This window comes from Chelon labrosus, assembly GCF_963514085.1.
Source record: "Chelon labrosus genome assembly, chromosome: 16".
Taxonomy (NCBI): Eukaryota; Metazoa; Chordata; class Actinopteri; order Mugiliformes; family Mugilidae; genus Chelon; species Chelon labrosus.
Genome location: NC_140349.1, coordinates 11411692 through 11432785, shown reverse-complemented (window position 1 = coordinate 11432785; position 21094 = coordinate 11411692). Strand labels below are relative to the sequence as shown.

Here is a 21094-nt window from a genome sequence, read left to right as displayed (position 1 = left end):
TTTCTGCTAATGTGCAGGTTGAGGGGTTGGATCGCGGCTCTCGTTTTGATTCTGACAGGCTGGAAGTAGCCCAGAATACATTTAGGTTTCGGAGACGGTGGAGGAAAAAAAAATGCATGTGGGTTTTCGTTCTTTTGTGCATGTGCACATGCGTGATTTAGTATGTTTGGTGAGTAAATTAAGCCTCTAGAGCCACGGGACAAATCTGACAGACGGAATGAAGAGAGGGAGCCTGCAGGAGAGATGAGAGCAGAGGAGAAACGCTGAACAGAGGAGAGGATAGAGGAAGGGAGGAGAGGGGAGGTGGAGTTAAACTGAGTGGAGCAGAGGGGAGAGGTGGAGATCAGGGAAGAAGAGCACAGTACAAGTACGGCAATTTCTCAGGATACGACAAAGAAAAACGTCCTCCTTTTATATGAATCTACGCTTTTTTTTTTTTCTTTTAAAACTGCATTCTCACAAGGCGTTGAAAAATACAGTAAAACTATGACAACCTGTCAGATACACAGAGGAAGGAAGGCGGAATATGGAAATCTGGCTCCAGCTTTGTCCAGGAATGACCTCTTGTCCTCATTTTATTTCACAAAGGCCTCGGGGAACATGGACTACCCAATTAAAACCAAGCATTATGATAAAAGATGCTTTGAAAGCGGCTCTGAATATTTGTGTCAAATGTGTTAAGCAAGTTGAGAAATTAAGGTTTTTGTCTACTGGCTACCATGACATGTGAATCCATTATCCTCTTGTTCATTACTTTACCTTCCAGATTGCTTTTTTTTTTTTTTTTTTTTGAATTACAGGTTCAAACAATGATTGGTTACCTGCCAATGGCCAGTAGAGTAGACTCATTTGCCAGCAACAGCCAGAATGTAAAAGCATTTGGCTGGTGGCTGGTTTTAATTTCCCAGCCTCTTTTTCAAGCTCTAGTCCCCAAAAAAGTCAGCGCGGATCAAGGGGGCATTTAATTATACATTTATTTACACCCTCTCTACTTTTAAACAAGATTCTGATTGCTTGTTTGCTTTGCCAACATCTATATCTACCTTTGACATTTTATAGATCGGAATCGGAATCTGCATTTAACTAGCTCTTTAGAAACGGCTTTAGATAAAACACATTCATCCCATGAAGAGTTTAAAAATACTCTCTCGGAGGCGAGACAGCCGTGGGGAGATTGGTGCCAGGATCTGTGCCCCGAGTGGTTTAAAATTAGCTCCTCTGTGCCTGAGGAAATCCCACCTGTCTTGTCGACACCCTACAAATCACAATCTCTCGTCTGTCCATCAAAGGGAGCCATGAGAAAATCTTTTGAAACGGGCTTCAAAAAGTCTGGAGGCTCTTTGTTTTTTGTGTGAAAGTATAATCCTGCAGCCTGTGATGGTGCAAAGCCATGAGTCTAGACATTGTCGATTTGTTTAATCGCTGTAGAAATCCATAGTATTTCTGCTCAGTCAGCCTACACACAACCACCCTACACTGGAGGATCATGCAGGCTTCAGAATGACAATGAGAAATGGTTCTCAATAGCTTCCACGCTAGCTGGATTTCAGAGGTTTCTTGAACAATGCTCGATCTCAGCCTCTCGCTTTCCCCTTGCCAAATCTTAACCCACATTTTTTTTTTGACAAAAATCCTGGTAGTTTGTGGTGTTATCAGGAGATCACAGAGACTCGGGCAGCTTAAGTTAGGCCTGCTTTTCCTATCCCTTCCCTTCCCTTCCGTTACTCTCTCACTTCCTAACAATCTTCTCCATCCCCAACCATCTTCCCCCTCCTCGGCTCCAGATCCGATGGTGAACGCTCGGTTAGCTTCCATACCACGAAAGCCTCACCTGACGCAGCAATGGGTGTGTTTGAACGGTTGTGTGTGTATGTGTGTGTGTGTGTGTGTGTGCTCAATCAAATGTGCGTACGTGTGCTCATACGGCATTTCAGAACGGAGTCGGAAAGAGAAAATAAAAATGGAGAGCAGACAAAGAAAGAAAGAGATCTTGAGGGAGTGTGCCATAGTGTGAATATTTTAACATTTTATTTCTCTCAAGAAAGGGATGTGGTAGGAGAGATGAGGGAGGGAGGAAGTGTGTGGGGGGGGGGGGGGGGGGGGGGGTAAGGACAGAAAGTGTGAGAGAGAGAGAGAAAGAACGAGGGGAGACACCAGCATTATATAACATCTCTTGACAGAAATACAGTTTTAAGAAGGAGAAACGGTAGTTGAGATTTGGGAATAAAATTGCTGTGTAAGGCTTGGGCCTCATCACTATAAACAACTCACGTTCACACACACACAAACACACTCCCGCACACACTTTGGTATAAGCAACTCACGTTCGCTGCCACAGCCCAAGAGCTACCGCAAGAATATTTATTGGCTACCAGCTCAATGGCTGTATTGAAGAGAAGGAAGGGAGTGAGGGAGAGAGAGAGAGGGGGAGAGAGAGAGGGAGGGAGAAAGAGAGAGAGAGCAAACTGAAGCAAGCAGAAAAAGAGGGAAAGAGGCTGTTGCCGGTTCAACCCCTCTCTCCTCCTTTCACTTCATCCTCCCTGTAAGCCAATTTCTATTTATCTGCTCTCCTCCGCAACACACCATACATCCCCGCGCGCACGAACCTCACACGCGCGCGCGCACCCCCACTCACGCACCGACACCTCGCAGACATCTTCACGCGCACGCAGGCACCCTCACACGCGCGCACAGACTTCCCCCTTTTTCACACAAGAAGATTTGGAAGACTGCAGTGGAGAAACAAACAGCACCCAGTCTCACCCAAACTGTTTGTCACTGCGTGCGAGTGCGCTCCTGTGTGTGTGTGTTTCTGTGTGTGTGTGTGTGTGAGCGCACACGCGGGTGTCGCATCCCCTTACCTTGCGCGCGCGAGGAGAGCGAGCAGAGAACGAGACTCCACAGAAAACAGCGCATCACCGTCATCCCTCCGTCCGTCATCCTCTCGTTCGTCCCTCTCATCCTCCTCTCCGTCGTCACCCTCTTCATCCCCGCCGTCGCCGACGAGGGGTGCGCGAGACGGCGTTCCGTGCCTCTGTCGGTAATATTATTGGCATCAATGCATCTTCCGCGAGCCGAGCGCGAGCCCTCTAAGCTCTCACCGGGCCGCATGCTGTTTCACATCCAGAAAACGGAGGGAGAGAGAGAGAGAGGGAGAGAGAGAGGGAGAGAGAAAGAGAGAGAGAGAGAGAGGGGGAGAGAGTGCGTTTTCTTTGCCTCCTCCTTCTAACATAGACTAGATAAATCCTTCATATCCGAAAAATGAATTCAGTCAACATCCACGGTAGAGGAAAGCGGAGAAAGGGGGCGAAGTGACGGGCGCACAGGTTGCCTTCTCTCCGTCTTTAAATCCACTCTCTGCCGGGTCTTGGCGATGCTTGTCGTCAGTATCTCTCTATTCCGTCCCGTCCCATTGCAAAAAAGTGATAGAGAGGGAGGGAGAGCTTCAAATCCACACTTCCCCCGGGCTGCATAGCCTCTTCATTCTGAAATATCCCTCTTTCTATACGGGCTGTTCCCCCCTCCGCCTTACATGCGTCTCCTCCTGTGTCGCTTCTCACACTATGCGTCTCCTCTCGTCGGGTGTCTTAGAATTAAATAAAAAATAAATTTAAAAAAAAGCTTTCCGTTTCTCTTGTATCTTTTATCAGACAAATAGACACGGGTATCTCTTCAGCATTTTTCTTTTCTGTCCTGGATAATCGTCCTCCTCTTCTCCTCCTCCGTCTCTTGACTCTGTCAAACCTTCCTCTTCTTTTCCTCTTCTTCTCCTTCGTTCCTTCAATCACCAACAGCTGCGAGGATCGTTCAGCATCTTCACCCACCTGAAAGAAGACAAATTGATTAGTCTCATCATTTTCATGTGACTTCTTTTCGAATGCGCACCACCACCACTACCACCACCACCAACCAGTCACTCCTTTTTAATATCCTTGCCTAACATACCCAGCCACAGCTTGCTCGTTATGTTGAGACAGTCCTTTAGTTTTTTCTCTGGAAGTCCAATGTGGGAAAAGAAAAGAGAATATGAAAATCCCGCCTGTTGTCAGAAACCAGAGGAGACATGAATCGCCCCCTCTGCTCGGCACACTCAGGTCTGTTCTGCCGGTGTAGCGGTTAGTGCGTCTCTCCCTTCCTTCTGCCCGCCGGTACAGAGATGCTGCCTTCACGAGCTGCTCGTACGCTCCCGCTTCTATTCACGTGCTTTTGCTCGGAAATAATAAGTCTAAAGCTAGGTTGTTGTTTGGTCCGATGGTGGTTTATTCTTAAACACGAGGCCATGCAGAGGACACACCGAGCACTATTTGCCACTGCAGCTGTGTTAAATGAACTGAATGCGTGCGTGTCCGCTGGCACTGAGCAGTGGGCACATGCCAAAACTTAACCTACCGCATAAATTTGATCAAAGGGACAAGAAAAAAATCTAAATGGAAATCAAAAAGCAAAACCTCACGATGGAATTTGAACTGCCACATGGACAAACCAATAATAGCTATCACTCACTGCTCCATTTGTCTTCTGAAATGAAATCAATACAAGACAGGAAGAGTTTGGGATTTAGTGTTAATTGATAGGCACAGACACTTTGTGGTATCTGTTGGCCTCTGGTGAATTGACACTGTTGAGCACTTGAAGGCATCTAAATGATTTTATCAGCCAATGCCTTGTGCATGTTCAGTAGCATCATACTGTGTACATGCACTCACTTAGCTGTTCATTAGGTACACTAAAGCAAAAGAACGCATTCAAATATAACAGTCCTGGACTAAAGCCCCCTTCAGTACTGTTATAATGTTGAGTTCATGTGGAAACAGTGAAAGAAAATGTGGTAATTCAAGTGGATGATGATGTTGGAGGATGTTGATTTTATGGTGCTATGGTGTTAAACTGGTTTGAATTAAGCACAAAACGGTTTATTTTATTTAGCCTAGCCCACTGGGGTCAAAATGATAGATATGTGTCTCAGCGCAACAAAGTACAACTCAATAGCTGCAGCCTCCAACATGAAAAACAGTTGAATCAAAAGCTCTATCAGTTATTTTAAACAAATGCTGAACATCATAACCCTCATGGAGCTAAGATTTCATGTAGGACTGTTATGTAAGAATGCATTTCTTTCCTCTTGTGTACCTAATGAACTGGCAAGTGCTCCATTGTAATATTAAGACGGTCCACAGAGAAAATAATAACTCCCAGACATCCCAGATAATGAAATCTATGACGTCCAACAGTAATTCTGCTGTTCATAATAACACATAATGTTTCATCTTGGAAATATGCCTCTTTCCAGTCAAAATAAAACCCTTATCCAAAACTTGCACAAAGCAATGAGAGAGGAACAAATTGCCTTCTCAGAATACATATTTCAGTTCTTTACAGAAAGCAATACTATAATCAAAGAGTTGTAATTGGCTCCCTGTCTTTTCTTTTGTCAGTAAATTCGCTTTCACAGCCAGGCAAAGAATGAAATTGCACGTAGATTTTAAGTTTAAGAACTGAAAACGGTTGCGACCGAGTCAATGACGACTGACTGCCAACACACACAATGATTCAGACTCAAGTGTGTTACATCTGATAGTTAACGGTTAATGGTTTGAGGCAAGTGCAGTTTGATTCCAGTCTCAAAACATTAACAAAGCTGTTTTAAATTAACCACAGCTTTAGTAAGTTGTGGTTATTGCACATTAAATAAAATGAAATCTGGACTCCAAGCTGATTTTAAACTACTGAACACACTCATACACAGCCAATTTTCTTATTTACCCTTTCGGGGGAAGCAATCACATCAGAACCCATCTCCGACCATCCGTTTCTTGCTGCATGGCATGTGGTTTTCCTTTCCTCCAAGGTTATGAATGCGTCGTGTTCAGACTTGAGATGATGGCAAGTCCTTGATCTTGAGGCCATACTAGCCGAAAAGAGCTGGCAGGTTGGGGGGGGGGGGGGGGGATTGAAGCTAGCTGTTTGTAGAAAGGGTGAGTTTTAAAAACTTTGATAACTTTACTTAAATTGCTGAAAATGAAATGGTGGCTACATTACTCGTCTGAGAGGAAGATCAATGCACTGCTGACAAATGTAACCTGAATATGAGCACTACCATCACCGTTAAACTGTTAAAGTCCACCTGAAATTATTCAGCGTTAGACTTATTTTTTTCTTTCCTATCTTTAAGTTTAATAGGATTTTTTTAAGATAATTGTTTGATTATCAAAGATCCAGTTAATGCCAAGTTAGGGAAAGATGTACTGTTCCTACATGTGCAAATATTCCTTGGAGAAAAGAAAAAAAATATTCAATATCATTTTGAACGAAATATAAAATGTCAATAGAATTCGGAAAAACAAATCAACCTCAAGGGAAATAAGCAAACCTTATTCATGTTACTGGTCAGTTTCACTCCTATAACCTAATTAAATATATTCAACTAGAAATGTAGCTTTTCCCGAAAGCTCATTCTCAGTCAGAGTGCAGCCGCTGTGTAATCTAAAGCGTTTGTGTGCTGAAGGGTCATGGGAGCAATGCATGTGCATTTTTCTGAAAATCAGTTTGGGGAATTTCTGCAGGCTTGCGTGCCTGAATGTATATGTGTGTGAAATCTGCTCCCACACGTTCCCTTAAAGCACTCTTCTGCCATCTACAGGCCCATTCTCTTGCTTTCTCCCCCATCACCATCCCACTGTTAATCATCTTGGCGTCGCCTAAACACTCACTGCACGACCGCTGTCTTCGGGAGTGCGCATTCACACTGTACGCACTGTCTGCATGCATCTGCTTAACTGGGACTAAAATCCCCTGTGTGAGGATTTCTGGGCCCTGTTTCGGCCGTACATCTGTATTGCTCTCGCAAATCAATAAGCCATGTGTGAGGTTCATGTCCAGGGAGAGAGGGAGGAAGGAGAGTGGAAGAAAGAAAGGGAGGCGAAGGGGAGAGGATGGAGGAAGGGGTTGTGAGGGAGGAGACACACAGGAGAGAATCAGGAGGGAAGAATATTGAGTATGAGAAGGAAAGGGACCTGAGAGAGATGGAAGGACACAAACAGGGGAAAAAAAAGAGGAAACGAGAGGAAAGGCAAAAGTACTAAAGAAATGGATGAGAGGGGCAGAATAAGGTGAAAAATGGGAGGTACAAGATGTAAAAGAAAATCACAGATAGAGAGTGAACGGAACAGAGGGGGTGGGAGGGGGATGGGAGGAGTGTCTGGCAAAAAAAATAAAATGGAAATGTGGGAGAGAGGGGAGAGAGAAAGAGAGAGAGAGAGAGACTTGCATGAGTAATTCACTTTCCTCAATGCTTCTTTGCAGTTGCCCCAAAAAGTAGACATACTGAACAGGCAGATGTAATGTATTCCAACATGTCCTAGAAACCCAAGAAACCAAGGTTCACGGTACACACGTTCCTTATTCTGCTGTATATTAAGCCTCATCCAGAGCAGCTTATACATTGTAGGCAGGTGGAGGCATCAGCGTCTCCTTCAAAGCAACATGGCCGACAGACCTGTCAGCTTGTCCTGATTTATCCCTTTTTCGCCTTTTCCTACAGAGCGGTTCAAACAAGGTCGCATATATGTTCGCTGCAGTTCCAAAAGCCTATTTATTTGTATCCATTACGGGCAATTGTTGTGAACACAGCAATCAGTTTGTTTTTGATGATTGGAGATGACACACCAGGGTCTATTCGGATCCTGAAGCCAACAGCTTAAATCAATCTGCAATTTCTTCTCTATTTATGATCTTTATTGTGGTGATTGTGGAAGACACAATGGAACATGCCAAATCTTTTAACAGCCATTTTCCACAGATTATGTTTTGTATTGTGTTTGTCATGACTGAATCATCCCCGAAGTAATAGCATACAATGTAACAGCAAGCGAAGCTTAAAGGGAATTCATTATTGAGAGAGCGCTGAGAACTGTCCTTCTGTTTCCATGGCGGAGACAATTTTATTTTCAATCACCTTCATTTGGAAAAGCTCACAGAGGCATTGGCAGCGTGGGTTGGGGGATAGTTTAGCAACACTGTCAGATGCAGTTTCTTTCAGGGCTGTTCATACAAATATTTCTTTGGGTTGATCGATTAATCCAATACAAGTCGTTGGATTAAACTTTCAAACTTTTATCAAAGTTTCTCATGATAACATATTTTACTTGGATGAAGAAAAGTTTCAAAGTTGAATGGTAACAGTTCAACAAATGTTAATATTTATTCCATGCAGACCTAATCAGGAAAGGGTTTGTTCACTGTATTCTGCTTTAACATCCATTGTGTTGAATACAATTTAACGTCAATGGCTGAATGTAGTCGGACATATACCTCTGTTATTTATCTACAAAAGCACATCTTTTGTAGATAACACATTCTTTCTGGATTTTACCATTTATTGCATCTTTGTCATTTATTTTAATAGTTCTGTATGCGATAAACCAACATCTTACAACTTGCAAATGCAGTGGAAAGCAATGTTGCCATACGAGCCATTAGCCGCCGCTCTAGGGAGTCTTTGTTCTAGAAAAACAAAACAAAAAAAACAACAGATGATAACGCATAACAGCTCGCAGGCACTGAACACCAACCAAGAATCAGATAAAACTCACTGTTATAACTGTGTTGTTTTGACGTCTTACTAAAATAGACCTTTTTACACAATCAGTGACATACAATTACCCCGCCATGCCACCTCAGCCCTAGTTTCTTTCAAACAATCTTTTACATTTGATTCTGTAAGTATGAGTTACAGAATTTGAAGGCAGGGTGAATAGCAGATAATTGTAATTTAGACAATCATGGAACTGCTGTTGCCTAAAGGGGAGTTTCTTTAGTTGATCTACCATCCGACAAACACTTCATTTGATGTGTGCCGACAGATTACACAATGATTCGCCATTCTAGAGATCAATTGTCTTGTTAACAACAGAATATTATAGCCACAGGGAGAGCAGTGCGCAACCCGGGGTTCCGCAATACCAGATGCTTTTGATTGTGCATTGACTGCTGAGAAAAGTTCAAAAGGGATCACCCACCAAAGAGACAAGTGTTTAAAAATGAGATACTCAGTTAGCTGCCTCGCACATATTACTGGTACTGTCTAATGCCGACATGCCATCCACTGACATGTTTGATTTAAACACATTTGATATAGAATCAGTCCAGATGTAGAAGCTATTCTCCAGAGCGGCAGAATACCATCGTCCTCGTGGCCAGGGTGACGACGAGACACCGCCAGATGTGCATTCAGACAACTGACTTGAGCCCTTCTGGGACTGGCACCAACCGGTCATGTCAGTAAACGAGCAGACGGCTTAGCTGCAACCGTGGAATATAAGAATCCCATTTGGAAGATGCCGTGTGAAGAACAGCATCCAAGCAAAACAAGAGGACGGATTTATCTGTTTTTTTTTTGTCAGCGGAGCGCGGTCCCTCAATGGGACATCCACTAATGAGGTAATTGACTAACGAGATATCCAATCAGGAGCCACAGTGCCGGAGGGCGGGAAGGCTGCTGCTCCCGACACAATCGAGTGACTCCCATTTCACAAACACACACATACACATAAATATAAGCATCCATGCTCACACCCTTTACAACGGAGAACAGAGACTATTTGTTCATCACCAGCTGCCAGTGTTCAAGCAATGCTGCTTGTGGGGTGTGGATGCAGAGAAACAGATTGCATACGAGTGTGTGTCTGTCTTTGTGAAAGGGGGCGATGTACAACAAGGGGCAGCATCATTGACTTTACAACAAGGTGCCAGTGGCTATTGAGAGCAGACACACCCACACACAAACACATACAAAGAAGCACACGCCAGGTTTTGGCTCTGATTAGTTTCACACATGGCAGAGAACATCAGGAGTGTTAGCCTCGGTTATTGTGAGGATAGATGGCATCTGATTTAAAACAAGAAGAGAGGAGGAATGGTATTACTGCCAATGTCCTGCAGAAACCAAGTATGTGCAACATTCACTGCTCATACGAGGTTTCTCAGACACCTTGACAACATTTTGTTTATTGTGTTCATGTTGAGTTGAAGGCTACCACTGTACCTTATGTGCTGAGTAAGTCCCCCGACCACAGTATGGATGAAAATACGGCCCCACTTCTCTTCATTCCTGAAAAGTTGACTTTGGTGATTTCACGGCTGTCAGAGCTCCGCCTTGTGAGACAGGAACCTTGTATGTCAAAACAAGAAACCTGCTGCTTTATACAGATGTCTTTTCGACATTCAGCATGAACAAATGAAGGCATAGTTTGGTAAGAATTTAACCTTTTCACTACACAGCATACATTTTCATTTAAATTAACGCAAAGGTAACACAGCTCCTGGCTCACAGATTGGAATATTTTGGACTGGGTGTGTGTTGAAACATTCCTGTGAAAATTGCTTTAAGTTGCAGCTAATGGAATCTTAATAAACACGTCTGGATAGAAGGCTAAATCGTCGCAGACAGTTCCGAGGTTGCTGCTAATGCAAACCTACTGCTGCCAGTTTAAATTTAAAGCGTTTAACTGGCAAATTTAACTTTTATTATAATGTAGTCAAGGCAAATTAATTGCGTCTGTTAGTGAGGTTAGCATATGAAATGACCACAATCATTTTTGGCTCTTTATTTTACTCCAAGAAGTTATGAAGCAGCCAGAGTGAGCTGTTGGATGAAGAGCTGCCAACTCTTTTCACTGCACCCTACAGTTTGCAGACTAATTCTACATTTGTACATCTACATCTACATAAACTACATTTTCTTGTAACCACCAGTAAACTATAGGTGTAACCAAATAAACCTCAATCTTTGAGATTACTACATTAAGTCACAAAGCCTAAATGTTCTTGCCTAACTACTGCTGTTAACGCACACGGACATCTTTGCTGAGCCACATTTACTTTTCCATTAAGTGTTTCAGTTGATGAAAGAAGAATTCTTTGTCACCAGTGACACAGAAAAAAAAAAAGAATTTTGAGTATTAACACTTCAAACCAGGCTGAGAGCAATCCTCTCGGTATTATTGCACATTGAAGTGAGATATTGATGTGGTGTCTGGTTTTTTGGAGTTGAAGCGGACGTAGCCCCAAGCCACCAGTTCCCATTACTTTCAGATGGCGGTGATTTGGATGCAATCTACCGCACTCCACTGCACCATGTGTGTGTACGCGCAAGAGTGTGTGTGGTCATAGGTATTTTGTGTGTAATCTCTAATAAAGCAGTGATAGATTGTGGTGTGCAGCCATTTTGAGTGAGATGGACTGAATCTAAGTATTGTGCTGCCTGCCCTGATACTCTCTCTCCTTCATTCGGTGTCTTCCTCTCTCTCTCTCTCTCTCTCTCTCTCACTACGTCGCCCTTTTTTCCAGACTCACACATCGCCGGCAGGAAAGGAGAAATTTTCTAAAACGGTTATTTATCTACATCTCATTCCCTCTTTTCACTACCTCTTTCCTCTCTACACGATCAGAGCAGGACACAAACACATCCTCAATCACACACACTTGCAAACTTGCACACAGAGGCAGGGCGTTTTAGGGCTGTAAATCCAGCACCAACCGAGAAGCTGTCACTTGCCACACCAGATAAATAAGGGGCGCCCGTGAGTGTGTGCGCACGGGGCGAGTATGCAAACTGTGTGTGGTTTTGTGTGTTTGGTATGAGAGGGGTTGAATTTATGGCTTTCAGTTTAATGAAGTGTACAATGAGGTCACACTAAGAAAATCATCAAAAGAGAGAGAGCGACAGGGCGATGGAGAGCTGGGAGCACAGCATATACAAGCATGTTCTTCCATTAATTCAGAAAAAGGAATAAACTGATTTTTTTCTACTGTAATTCAATCATTTTTTAACTTAAAGGTGAATTGTGGTTTATTTGAACCAGGCGTATTTCTCATTAATTTGACTAGCGTGGTTCGGACACACGTTTCACCAAACGGCATGTGAACAACATTTAGCTGCTTAGGACAGCCTTTGGGTCCTACGGATTGAGGGGAGGGTCCTCTGTGGATCAGGCTTGCTCCAGGGCATCCCACAGATACTTGATCAGTTTGGGATCTAGTGAATTTGGAGGCCAGGTCAACACCTTGTGCTGTTTTTCATGTTTTTTGAGTTTTTCCTAAACCGTATTTGCGTGTGTGCCTGTGTCAGGCTGCATCCTGCTGGGCATGACTGCTGCCATCAAGGAGTGTCATTGCTATGGGGTGGGGGTGCTTGGTCTGGTCTCGGTGGGTGCTACATGTCTAAGTAAAATCCACACTAATGCCTGGTCCAAAATGTTTCCCAGCAGAACACTGAATTGTCACAAGATGGTCAATGTTATTTACTTCTCCTGTCAGTCGTTTTAATGTTGTGGCTGATCGGTGTATGCTTCAGTGACTATACAGTAGCTTTATGTTGATAAAGTAGCAGAGAATCATATGTCTTTTTTTGTGTCTCAAATGGCAGGATGAGACGTGTTGTACATAATTCCCATGTTAATGTATACAGCCTATAATGCAAACAATAAAATCAGCAATCGACTGCCAGCAAGACCGTTGTGATACAACACTGATTATGCTGCATCTCAGCTATATGTCAATCCTGGTTCTAATGGCCCTGATCCACGCACTCCATGGACGGCTTTCCAGAAAGTACCAGCAGTCAGCAGAAAAGCTACAGCTACGAAGGTGAAAGGAAAGGGATCCAGAGGTGGATACCATCACATTTTACAGCATCCTCACAGAAAAAGAAACTACAAGAGACATGGTTGTTAGGATGAAGGGAACACCCAGGTTGACTCAAACAATGTAACAAACAGCCCAGGCTTACAGGCTAACATCTTCCTCTTAAAGGCTAAGGTTCAGGGCTGCATTGAGCTTGGACGCTTTGCTACATGGAAAGAGGGTCGAGTGGCGTAATGTCACCACAGACTGGTCAGATCAGAGTATGCTTTGTCAGTAAAGATTTAAGACCACATAGCCTATATTGACACGATGTGCCATCACATTTAGTCGTTATTGTCTCTTTAATATCAGTCTTTAGGGTAAAACTTTCGCTCCTCACACCTATTTACAAACAACATCGCACCGTAACTAACACTGACAACTAAAACTAAACAGATACTTAAAGGCGACGTGGGGAGTTGAAATGCAAACATGTTGAGTAGTATGTGATTTTCAAATCTATATTGGGGATGATGTGCAAGATTTGACAAGTGCAATGACTGAGAAGATGCCAGAGGCAGAGAGACTAAACTGAACAACGCAATAAATGTGTTGAAAAGTGCCAGGCTCTAAGCAAGTTGGAAAAAGGTTTGTGAGAACACTTGCATGCACCCCAATGAGTCCTCTTCTCATGTTGCAGAGCTGGATACAAATGAGAAAAGGTCCTGATGAAGTCGTGATGTGCAGATGACCTCTGCATTTTGGAGATGGCTAGGATCCAGTGGAGGAGAGCTCCTTGTAAGCTGGTGTTGTAGTGGAGGATTTTCTTGGCTCTTGACCTGTGATTTTTTTTCCTGGTTGTTTGGACTTTTCTGAAACTGAACAGACTGTTCTTAAGAGCTGTTCTGACTGCTCATACTGGCAAATACCAAAAATAAGGTCGGAAGGGTGCAGTCATTGCTCTCCAGAGAGAGACAGGCTCAACTTCCAAAATGTAGTACTATAATTAACTGAGCATGTTGTTTCTCTAACAGAAATATTATTTCTAAAAACAGTATTTTCAATTAAAGTGAATACTGCTCAAGTAAACTGAGCATTTTGTGAATGAAATTATATTTAACATAATGACTGTGCTACTGACAAAAATCTGTTTCTGTTATTACTAATCAACATACAGTATTAAATGTCTTAAAGGATCAGTGTCAGGACTTAGCAGCATCCAGGGCTGAGGTGAGTGGTTAGATTGCAAACAGCTGAATATAACACACATCACCCTCCCCTTCCAAGTAGCGGAGGCCACTACAAATTTGAAAGGCCCTGTCCAGAGTGTGGGCTTTTGCAGGAACACAGAGCTGCAATATGACGGACTTTGTGGACCCACTCCTTGTGTAAATATGAAGGCTCCTTCTATTTCCTCCCTTGTCTTTCATGCTGGTTTTCGTGACCTGATTCATTTCTTTTGTTGGTTGTTTAACCTTCGGATTGTGTTCCCGTCGACCATACAACTTTCGTCTGTTTGAGTCTTTATACGGCCTAAAATTGAATGTATTGCCTAATTCTGGGTTTTACATTTTTAGTCAACTTCTTTTCAACTAATTACTACATATTGTACACAGTAGACAGCATTTATATTAAGTTACGTGATGTAAAAAGATTTGAAGAAAGGTCAAATCTAAACCTTTTCCTAATACATGACCTTTTCCTGATCTCTGCTTTAATAGAAAAACCAAGCCTGGCCCAAGCTGACCCGCAGCTCCAAATCCAAGCATTAATACTTACAAGACTACCAGTAGCCCGAGAAAACTCATCATATGCACACAAAGGACTATCTGCTGCAGGTTTCTTTGCTTTAGTACCTTGTGCGGGCGCTCCGTGAATTACCATGGCAGCAGTTATTGCTATAGCACATCACTTTCCAGTCTGCCCTTCCAAAAAGATGTTCCTCCAATCATGTAATGCAACTACAAGGACATCACCATGTTGAGGTGACCCGCAACTGAAAGATCAACAGGCACAGGACAACAAGTTACCTAGCAACAGCCATGGTGCAGTTTGAGCCAAAATGCTGCCGCTGAGAACTGGAAGGCACTTTATCTGTAGCTCCAGTGTGGATTGTGTCACAGTGAATTTGCCAGATGTGTTCGATTGGACTTTTTTAAATGTCTAATAATTAGATTTTTCAAAGGGGTGTTATATTTATCATGGACATTTTCCCACTGAACTTTATATTTTCTTCACAGAGGGTTTTCTCATAGATTTATTCCTTGGTGTTAAACCATGAAAAATGGATTTCCTCTCACAGTTGCATGAGCTTTATGAAGATATCCGCATTTGATACAATTTCGCTGTTCACACATGTTCCATAAATAAATAAAACACGTGAATAAAAATCACAAAAAAAGAAATTTTCCAGTGTTACCGAGCCTAGACACCGGCTATCACATACATTTTACACGGCGCATTTCATTCGTTACATTCTTGGAGAGCACATCATGGTGTGAAGAACAGTGCACTCTAAATTGCTCTCAACAAAGGCCTTGGCTACTGTATCAGTGTCAGGGACTTATCTGGAGAGGGAGACAGAATAGATGTGTCAGAGAGGTGGAGTGGTCGAGATCGTGATAGACGGAAAGCGAACAGCTCGGCGGGAGAGGAGCCAGAGAGAGAGACAAAAAAAAAACGGGCAGATGCAGAGTGTTCAGTGCTGACTGCAATGCTAACTTGCTAATACCAGAGTACACATAATTGATCTAATTATCACACAACAGTACACTTCTGAGGAAGACTGAACACGACCAAGCACGTTTAGAAATACTGTAATAATTACATTCCATCCAAATGAATTGTAATGATTAAGAATGGGTCGGTGTGTGCATGTGTTGCCTTGAAAGAGATTAAGAGAGAGAGAGAGAGCACTAAACACAGGTGTATTCATATAAGCTCCATGTTTCTCATTTGTGTATTTCAGAACTTTGCTAAGAAAACTTGCAGTTTTCTCGAGGGCACTCCAGGGAACTAGGATAAGGAGCTGTAAAGCACTGTGCTACAAAGTTCACAAATACCTGAAATATTCTCAACGTTCAACCTACTGTTATGCAAGATGCCACTCTATGCATCTTAATGCAGAATGAACCTCACCTCAGGTTCAATAACTAGTCTAATAACTAGAAGGAGCATTTAAAGGTGTAAGGGTGTCATGGATGGGACACTAAAGAGGGAAAAGGGCAGGTAAAGCCTATTGCTTATGTTTTATTCCATACTTCACTTCATATTATTGTGTAAAAAAAAGGGGGAGAGATGGAGGTCTAGGGTGACAGGGAGTATTATGATCGCATGAACAAGGTGACCCAGCAGTGTGAGATACCATCCAATTACTCAAAGGTCACGGGTTTGATCACAGAAAAAGCCACGGAGTGTCTATCAGGAATCATGTATCATGTGGAATGGTCCTTGAGACAGACACTGAATGCCAGCCCGCTCACTCAGTTCAAGTTCATGAATGGTAAACACGACAGTACACTCGGTGTATTAATCAAACTTAGATGATAAAAAGTGACAAGCTCCCTTAAGGCTGTGTCACACAAAGCCAATGGCTGGCCATTTGCAGGTGTCGGGCAGTCTATACACACCTGTGACCCTAGCTCTGCAGGGTGTAACTGCACTGTTGGTGGTGGCATCTCAGACGATTCATCATGTTGAAACAGTGGCGGAGTCATTCACGACAGAGATCACTGTGATTGGCTTATCGGCTTAGTGAACGAGCGAGAAACAGGAGGCTCTTCTCATTTTTCATCTTCATCTCATCTAGAAATTCAAATGCACATGGTCATATGGAATTAAGAAACCAACTTAGACCAACTGATCAGCATGAAGAGGCCAGTTATGTAAGACAGTTTGTAGCTCTGCCTAGCTGTGAAACTCCCTAGCTTGTCCTTGCTCATACAGTTTTCCTTTTTCATTGAGGAATACAAACTACTGGTAAGGGTAAGCTGTACTGGTAGTTATTTCATCTCACACAGGTGAAAACATATGTGGCTGTTGGCTATAGACTTTATGGTATGTTCAAGTGTGTGCAAATTCTTGGCCAAGACACAGGCAAGTCAAGGCGACATCACATGTGCCGTTTGTTGTAGTACTTGTTGTGATGTTGGTTTAGTGTCTCCAAGCTGCATTTTAAAATTGTAATCGTGAAAACTTTCCACCAGAAAAGTCTGCTTGAGATTTGTTAGAGAAGCTGTTTGCTTTAAACGTAGGCTCTAATAGTGATCAAATATGGTTAAATATGCAATAAAAAGTGTTTTGACTTCTCAATTACAGAGCTTGAGGGCTTGCTTATATAAAGTACACCTGTACCACAGATACCTGGTCAGCAGAGAATTAATGTGTTGCTCAGCAAGAGCCCTGTTCAACCCTACTAAAATTATGATTTTATGATGTTTTTCAGCCTCACTTAGAATCGCTCACTTGAACCAGATAAATTACATTTTACCAAATACAGTAGCAAGAAGAAACTTTGAAAATGTAGACCATAGAGCAAATGATCTGAGTGTGGGCTTGCTGGGAACATAAAAAAGACAGTAACACGGTTATATTTTGTTCTTTTTTCGGTCCATTGAGAAATAAATGAAACCAATATCTGAAGTAAAGAATTTCACAAATTCTACTTAAAATTTAAAACTGGCAGGGAAACGCTTTTTCAGTTAATGTAAGAGCTTTCTGTTCTACCGAGGGAAGAATTAATACTGAACTGTAACTTTGAACACGCTCATCTAAACAAAGAAAAAAAAGCCTGAACTCCTGAAATATGAATTCATGTTTAAAGGATAACTTGAAACGCAAATCAAACCGTTACATTTTTTCTCATTCACTTGTACAAAACTCCAACAAAACGAAAAGCTGATGAATGATGCAATCAGGTTTGGATTTAAGTGTGAGGAAGGGGAGATACAAAAGAGAGACGGATGAACAGAAATAGAAAAATGGTAGAGAGGAGGCTCCTATGCCGAAAGGTCAAGTCTTCCTTGCTGCAGTTAATATTTAACTTTTATCTTCCGAGACAGAAACACACAAGATTAAAGTTAACAGATTTTGCCGCTTATCATTCATTAAAACCCGTTTGTGTTAAAGCGGGGAGACTTCTGTGGAGAAGGAAGTCAAGTGGTCAGTGCTCTACCTATTCACACCTTCTGTATATATTGGTTTACTTTTAAATGTGGTTGGAGTTTACTGAATTGTCTCCAGTTATTCACAGAAGGTTAATGTGTAATTTTAAGAGCTGAATTTGATGTAGTTAAGAAGGAGGATGGTGGGTGGGGAGTTTTATGGCTTCAGGAGGACGCACTGCACCTCTGTGAGTGTGGCTATTTTTATTGCCCGTACCAGCAATATATCACATGTAACTATAAACCATCATCTGCATCTCAATGGTCATTATTATTTGAATTTGTTTTCAGCACAACTCTTCAGGATCAGGATGAGATTAAAAACGATAAATTGATGAATGATTACATGATAAATTATTCATAATGATCTAAAATTAATCTTATCAATACCTTTGATTGAAAATGGTGACCTAAACAATGTTTTACTAAGATTACACCTCCCACTTGTTCTTTAAATCTGCCTTCATATATCAACCACAAACCACCTTTAAATAACTGTGTGCATGCCAAGACTGCAGTAGAACGAGTATGCATGCGTGGGAAATGGTGTGTGCATGATATTGGTGCGTACAGATTATTTATACTGTACATATGGTAGTAGGTGTTGCTGGTCACTATTTACTGTGGGAAATATAAGCTGTACCAACACATATATCAGTATGTGCATGTTTATTATGCGAAACCAAAAAGCTAACAGCTGCAGCTGCCATATAAATGTTGGGAAGCAAAGAGTACAAAATGTTCTTGCACCTTGCCTTATACAGTCGCTAGACTCACCCACTGCCTTATACAACAAAATGCATTGTATCAGTGGACGTTGGCTTTCCAAGGAAAACTTTAAAAGGCTCGGACAAGGTTGGCGTGACATACTGCAGCTGTGTACACACAATGTCCTGATCTGAGGAGATGGAGCGAGTGCCTTCAGAAAGATTGGAGATTTCAGTGGTTATTATGTTATGTCTGATTGACGTATCTTGGTAGATAACAAGTTGAAAATAGAGTACTTGATCAGGTTGTTTGGTCGTTTCCTAGTACAGAAATATATGACAACTGAAATATGCCACCAATTAATGAACCACGTGTCTGTTTAAAGTAAATAGGAGGCGATGAAGGCTTGTTGCGGTCGGGTAAAGCATTTAAGGAGGATGTCCATTTTAAGGATAATGCTATAAGAACAGACACTGCAAAGTTAGAGGGACACAGCAGTCCCAGAAATTGGATTCCAACCTGAATAGTAGTGGCTGCTTTCCAAGATGTCACAGAGGGGGCGGGTGAAGATTATTAATAATCTGGCAGCAGCATCGCTGTGGCACCAGCTGGCTGTTTTAAACTAGTACCCTCCTGCTAAGCCTTCAGAGAAAACCTCTCAAACAGGCATCACTGCCTTAACGAAGCAGTCTTACACCTGCCAGTACATAAGGCAGGGCAGGGGTTGGTACACAAGAGAAAAGGAAACTGACTACAGACTGCCCTGCTGCTCAGGCATGGACTTGGCAGAATGTGTGTAAGCACTGCTGAGGGGGAACTGAGGTTTAAAGCATGTTTGGACTTCGTAAAATATCTACCAGCCCTCAGTTGTGGGCACACGACATCACAGAATTGTATGAAACCAATGATTACTTTTGACAGAGAAGCAATTTTAAAGGATTTGTGAACATGTCTTTTCAAACAACGCTTCTTCGGGTCTCCCACAAAATAATTCACAAACTCCTACACTCACAAGGAGCAAGCAAAATCTCATGGATCTTTTTGTTTACAAACTGCAAAATTTACTTAACTTTTGTATGTTAACAAGCGAGGGAGAATAAATGGAAATAGAACACATAAAGGATGAGGAATAGACCTATAAACTGTCTTCTCAGGGTTGCATACAGCAGAAACTGATTCAACTGACCAGAGCGACATCTTAAACTGTTACTCACATGGTTTTGCTGAATAACCTAAATGCTAAACAAAACCTAAACTGAACGGTCCACTTACTGGCTTTAATAACCTGTATCTCTGGTCAAGGCTGGCTCTTGACATTGGATGGAAATTGCCTGAAATTGATTTTTCTCCAGCCTTCTTCTGATTCATGACCTTGACCCCTCACAAGTGATCACAAAGATCATTGCAGGCCTCAAGTTCATGGACAGTTTATATTACTTGCTTCTGGTGTTCATGCCATTTTTTTTCTCTTTATTGCATGTTGTTTGTGCAAACCCATGATTCGAAGATGTTTTTGGTTCCTCTCTATGCCTTTCTTTTACTTACCTTCTAAAGGATGTACTGACTTATTTCATTTTGGAGCTTCAAAGTGCTGTGTAATAATAAAGACTGATCAACATAGGTTAGTCTTTGGTTCATGAATGCAAGTAAAAAGAGACTTCCAGAATAGAATAACGCTTCAGGTCATGCTAATGTGTGACTAATGGAGCTGAAGCTCATGCCTGCACACAACCGGTGCAACATTTGTCAAAAATGAAAGTGTTTCTGTTCAGACAGACAGATGAGTATAAAATGTGCCCGACTCTGGCACAGACAAGCCCTTAGGAGAAGGAAGAGTTCTTTCGCTGCAGTGGTCAAAACCAGAAACCTCAGGACTCTTGAATATGGTAGTAAAGATCAGGGGCAGATGTTTCTGAGAGAGCAGAGCTTGGCTGAGGTGGAGACAGCTTTTAAAAGGCATGTGTAAGAGATGATGTGATCTGGAGGGGTGGCTTTGGGGCAATACTTTCTTTCTGCTGTGTGGGGGTGCTGGCTTAACAACTTAACTGTCTGCAGAACATTTGAAGGGGAGGACAGAAACACTAGGACCTATGTAAAATATTATGTAAACCATACCAAGAGCTGTGCATGAAATTCAAAGTTTCATGTGCAATTCTGTTGCCACAGGGAGAAAAATATAACCAGAAATTAGTAGTATTTTTATTTTTATAATTAATTTTCAAATTTAATTCCTGTTGATAATATATTGATGATACACATGCCAAGGCCATAGGGTTCACAATACTGTTGAAATTCTAGAGGTTACTCGAAAGCTTCAGTGAAAACACACATCCACACATAGGCAGACTAACATGTGTAGGTTGCAGTGGGATAAAGAATATATTTACAAAAGTTAAAGAATTCCTGTAATTCCCTGGCATGAACAAATTATACATTTCACTTTTCCTGAAATGGCCTCTTGGCATTAGTAGCATGCCTCGTTCAAATCAAAGTCACACAGCTGCAGGCACTGCTAACGGCGAGCTTGCGGGCCAAGCAAATTGGTATAAAAAACACTGACATCACAAACTGACGCCGAGAAACAAAGTCATTTTAGATTGGAG

The 21094-nt window shown here is 42.2% G+C and overlaps 1 protein-coding gene across 1 annotated transcript in view; it reads right to left on the bottom strand.

The window, feature by feature from the left end:
• csmd3b (CUB and Sushi multiple domains 3b) overlaps nt 1–3111 on the bottom strand; it is a gene marked incomplete at its 5' end in the record, with an annotated part of 336937 nt that extends 333826 nt beyond the window's left edge. Inside the window, one exon of the mRNA XM_084563441.1 lies at nt 2862–3111. Coding sequence (XP_084419567.1) covers nt 2862–3111 — 250 coding nt within the window. The remainder of the gene's footprint in view (nt 1–2861) is intronic.
• Between the last annotated feature and the right edge of the window lie 17983 nt (nt 3112–21094).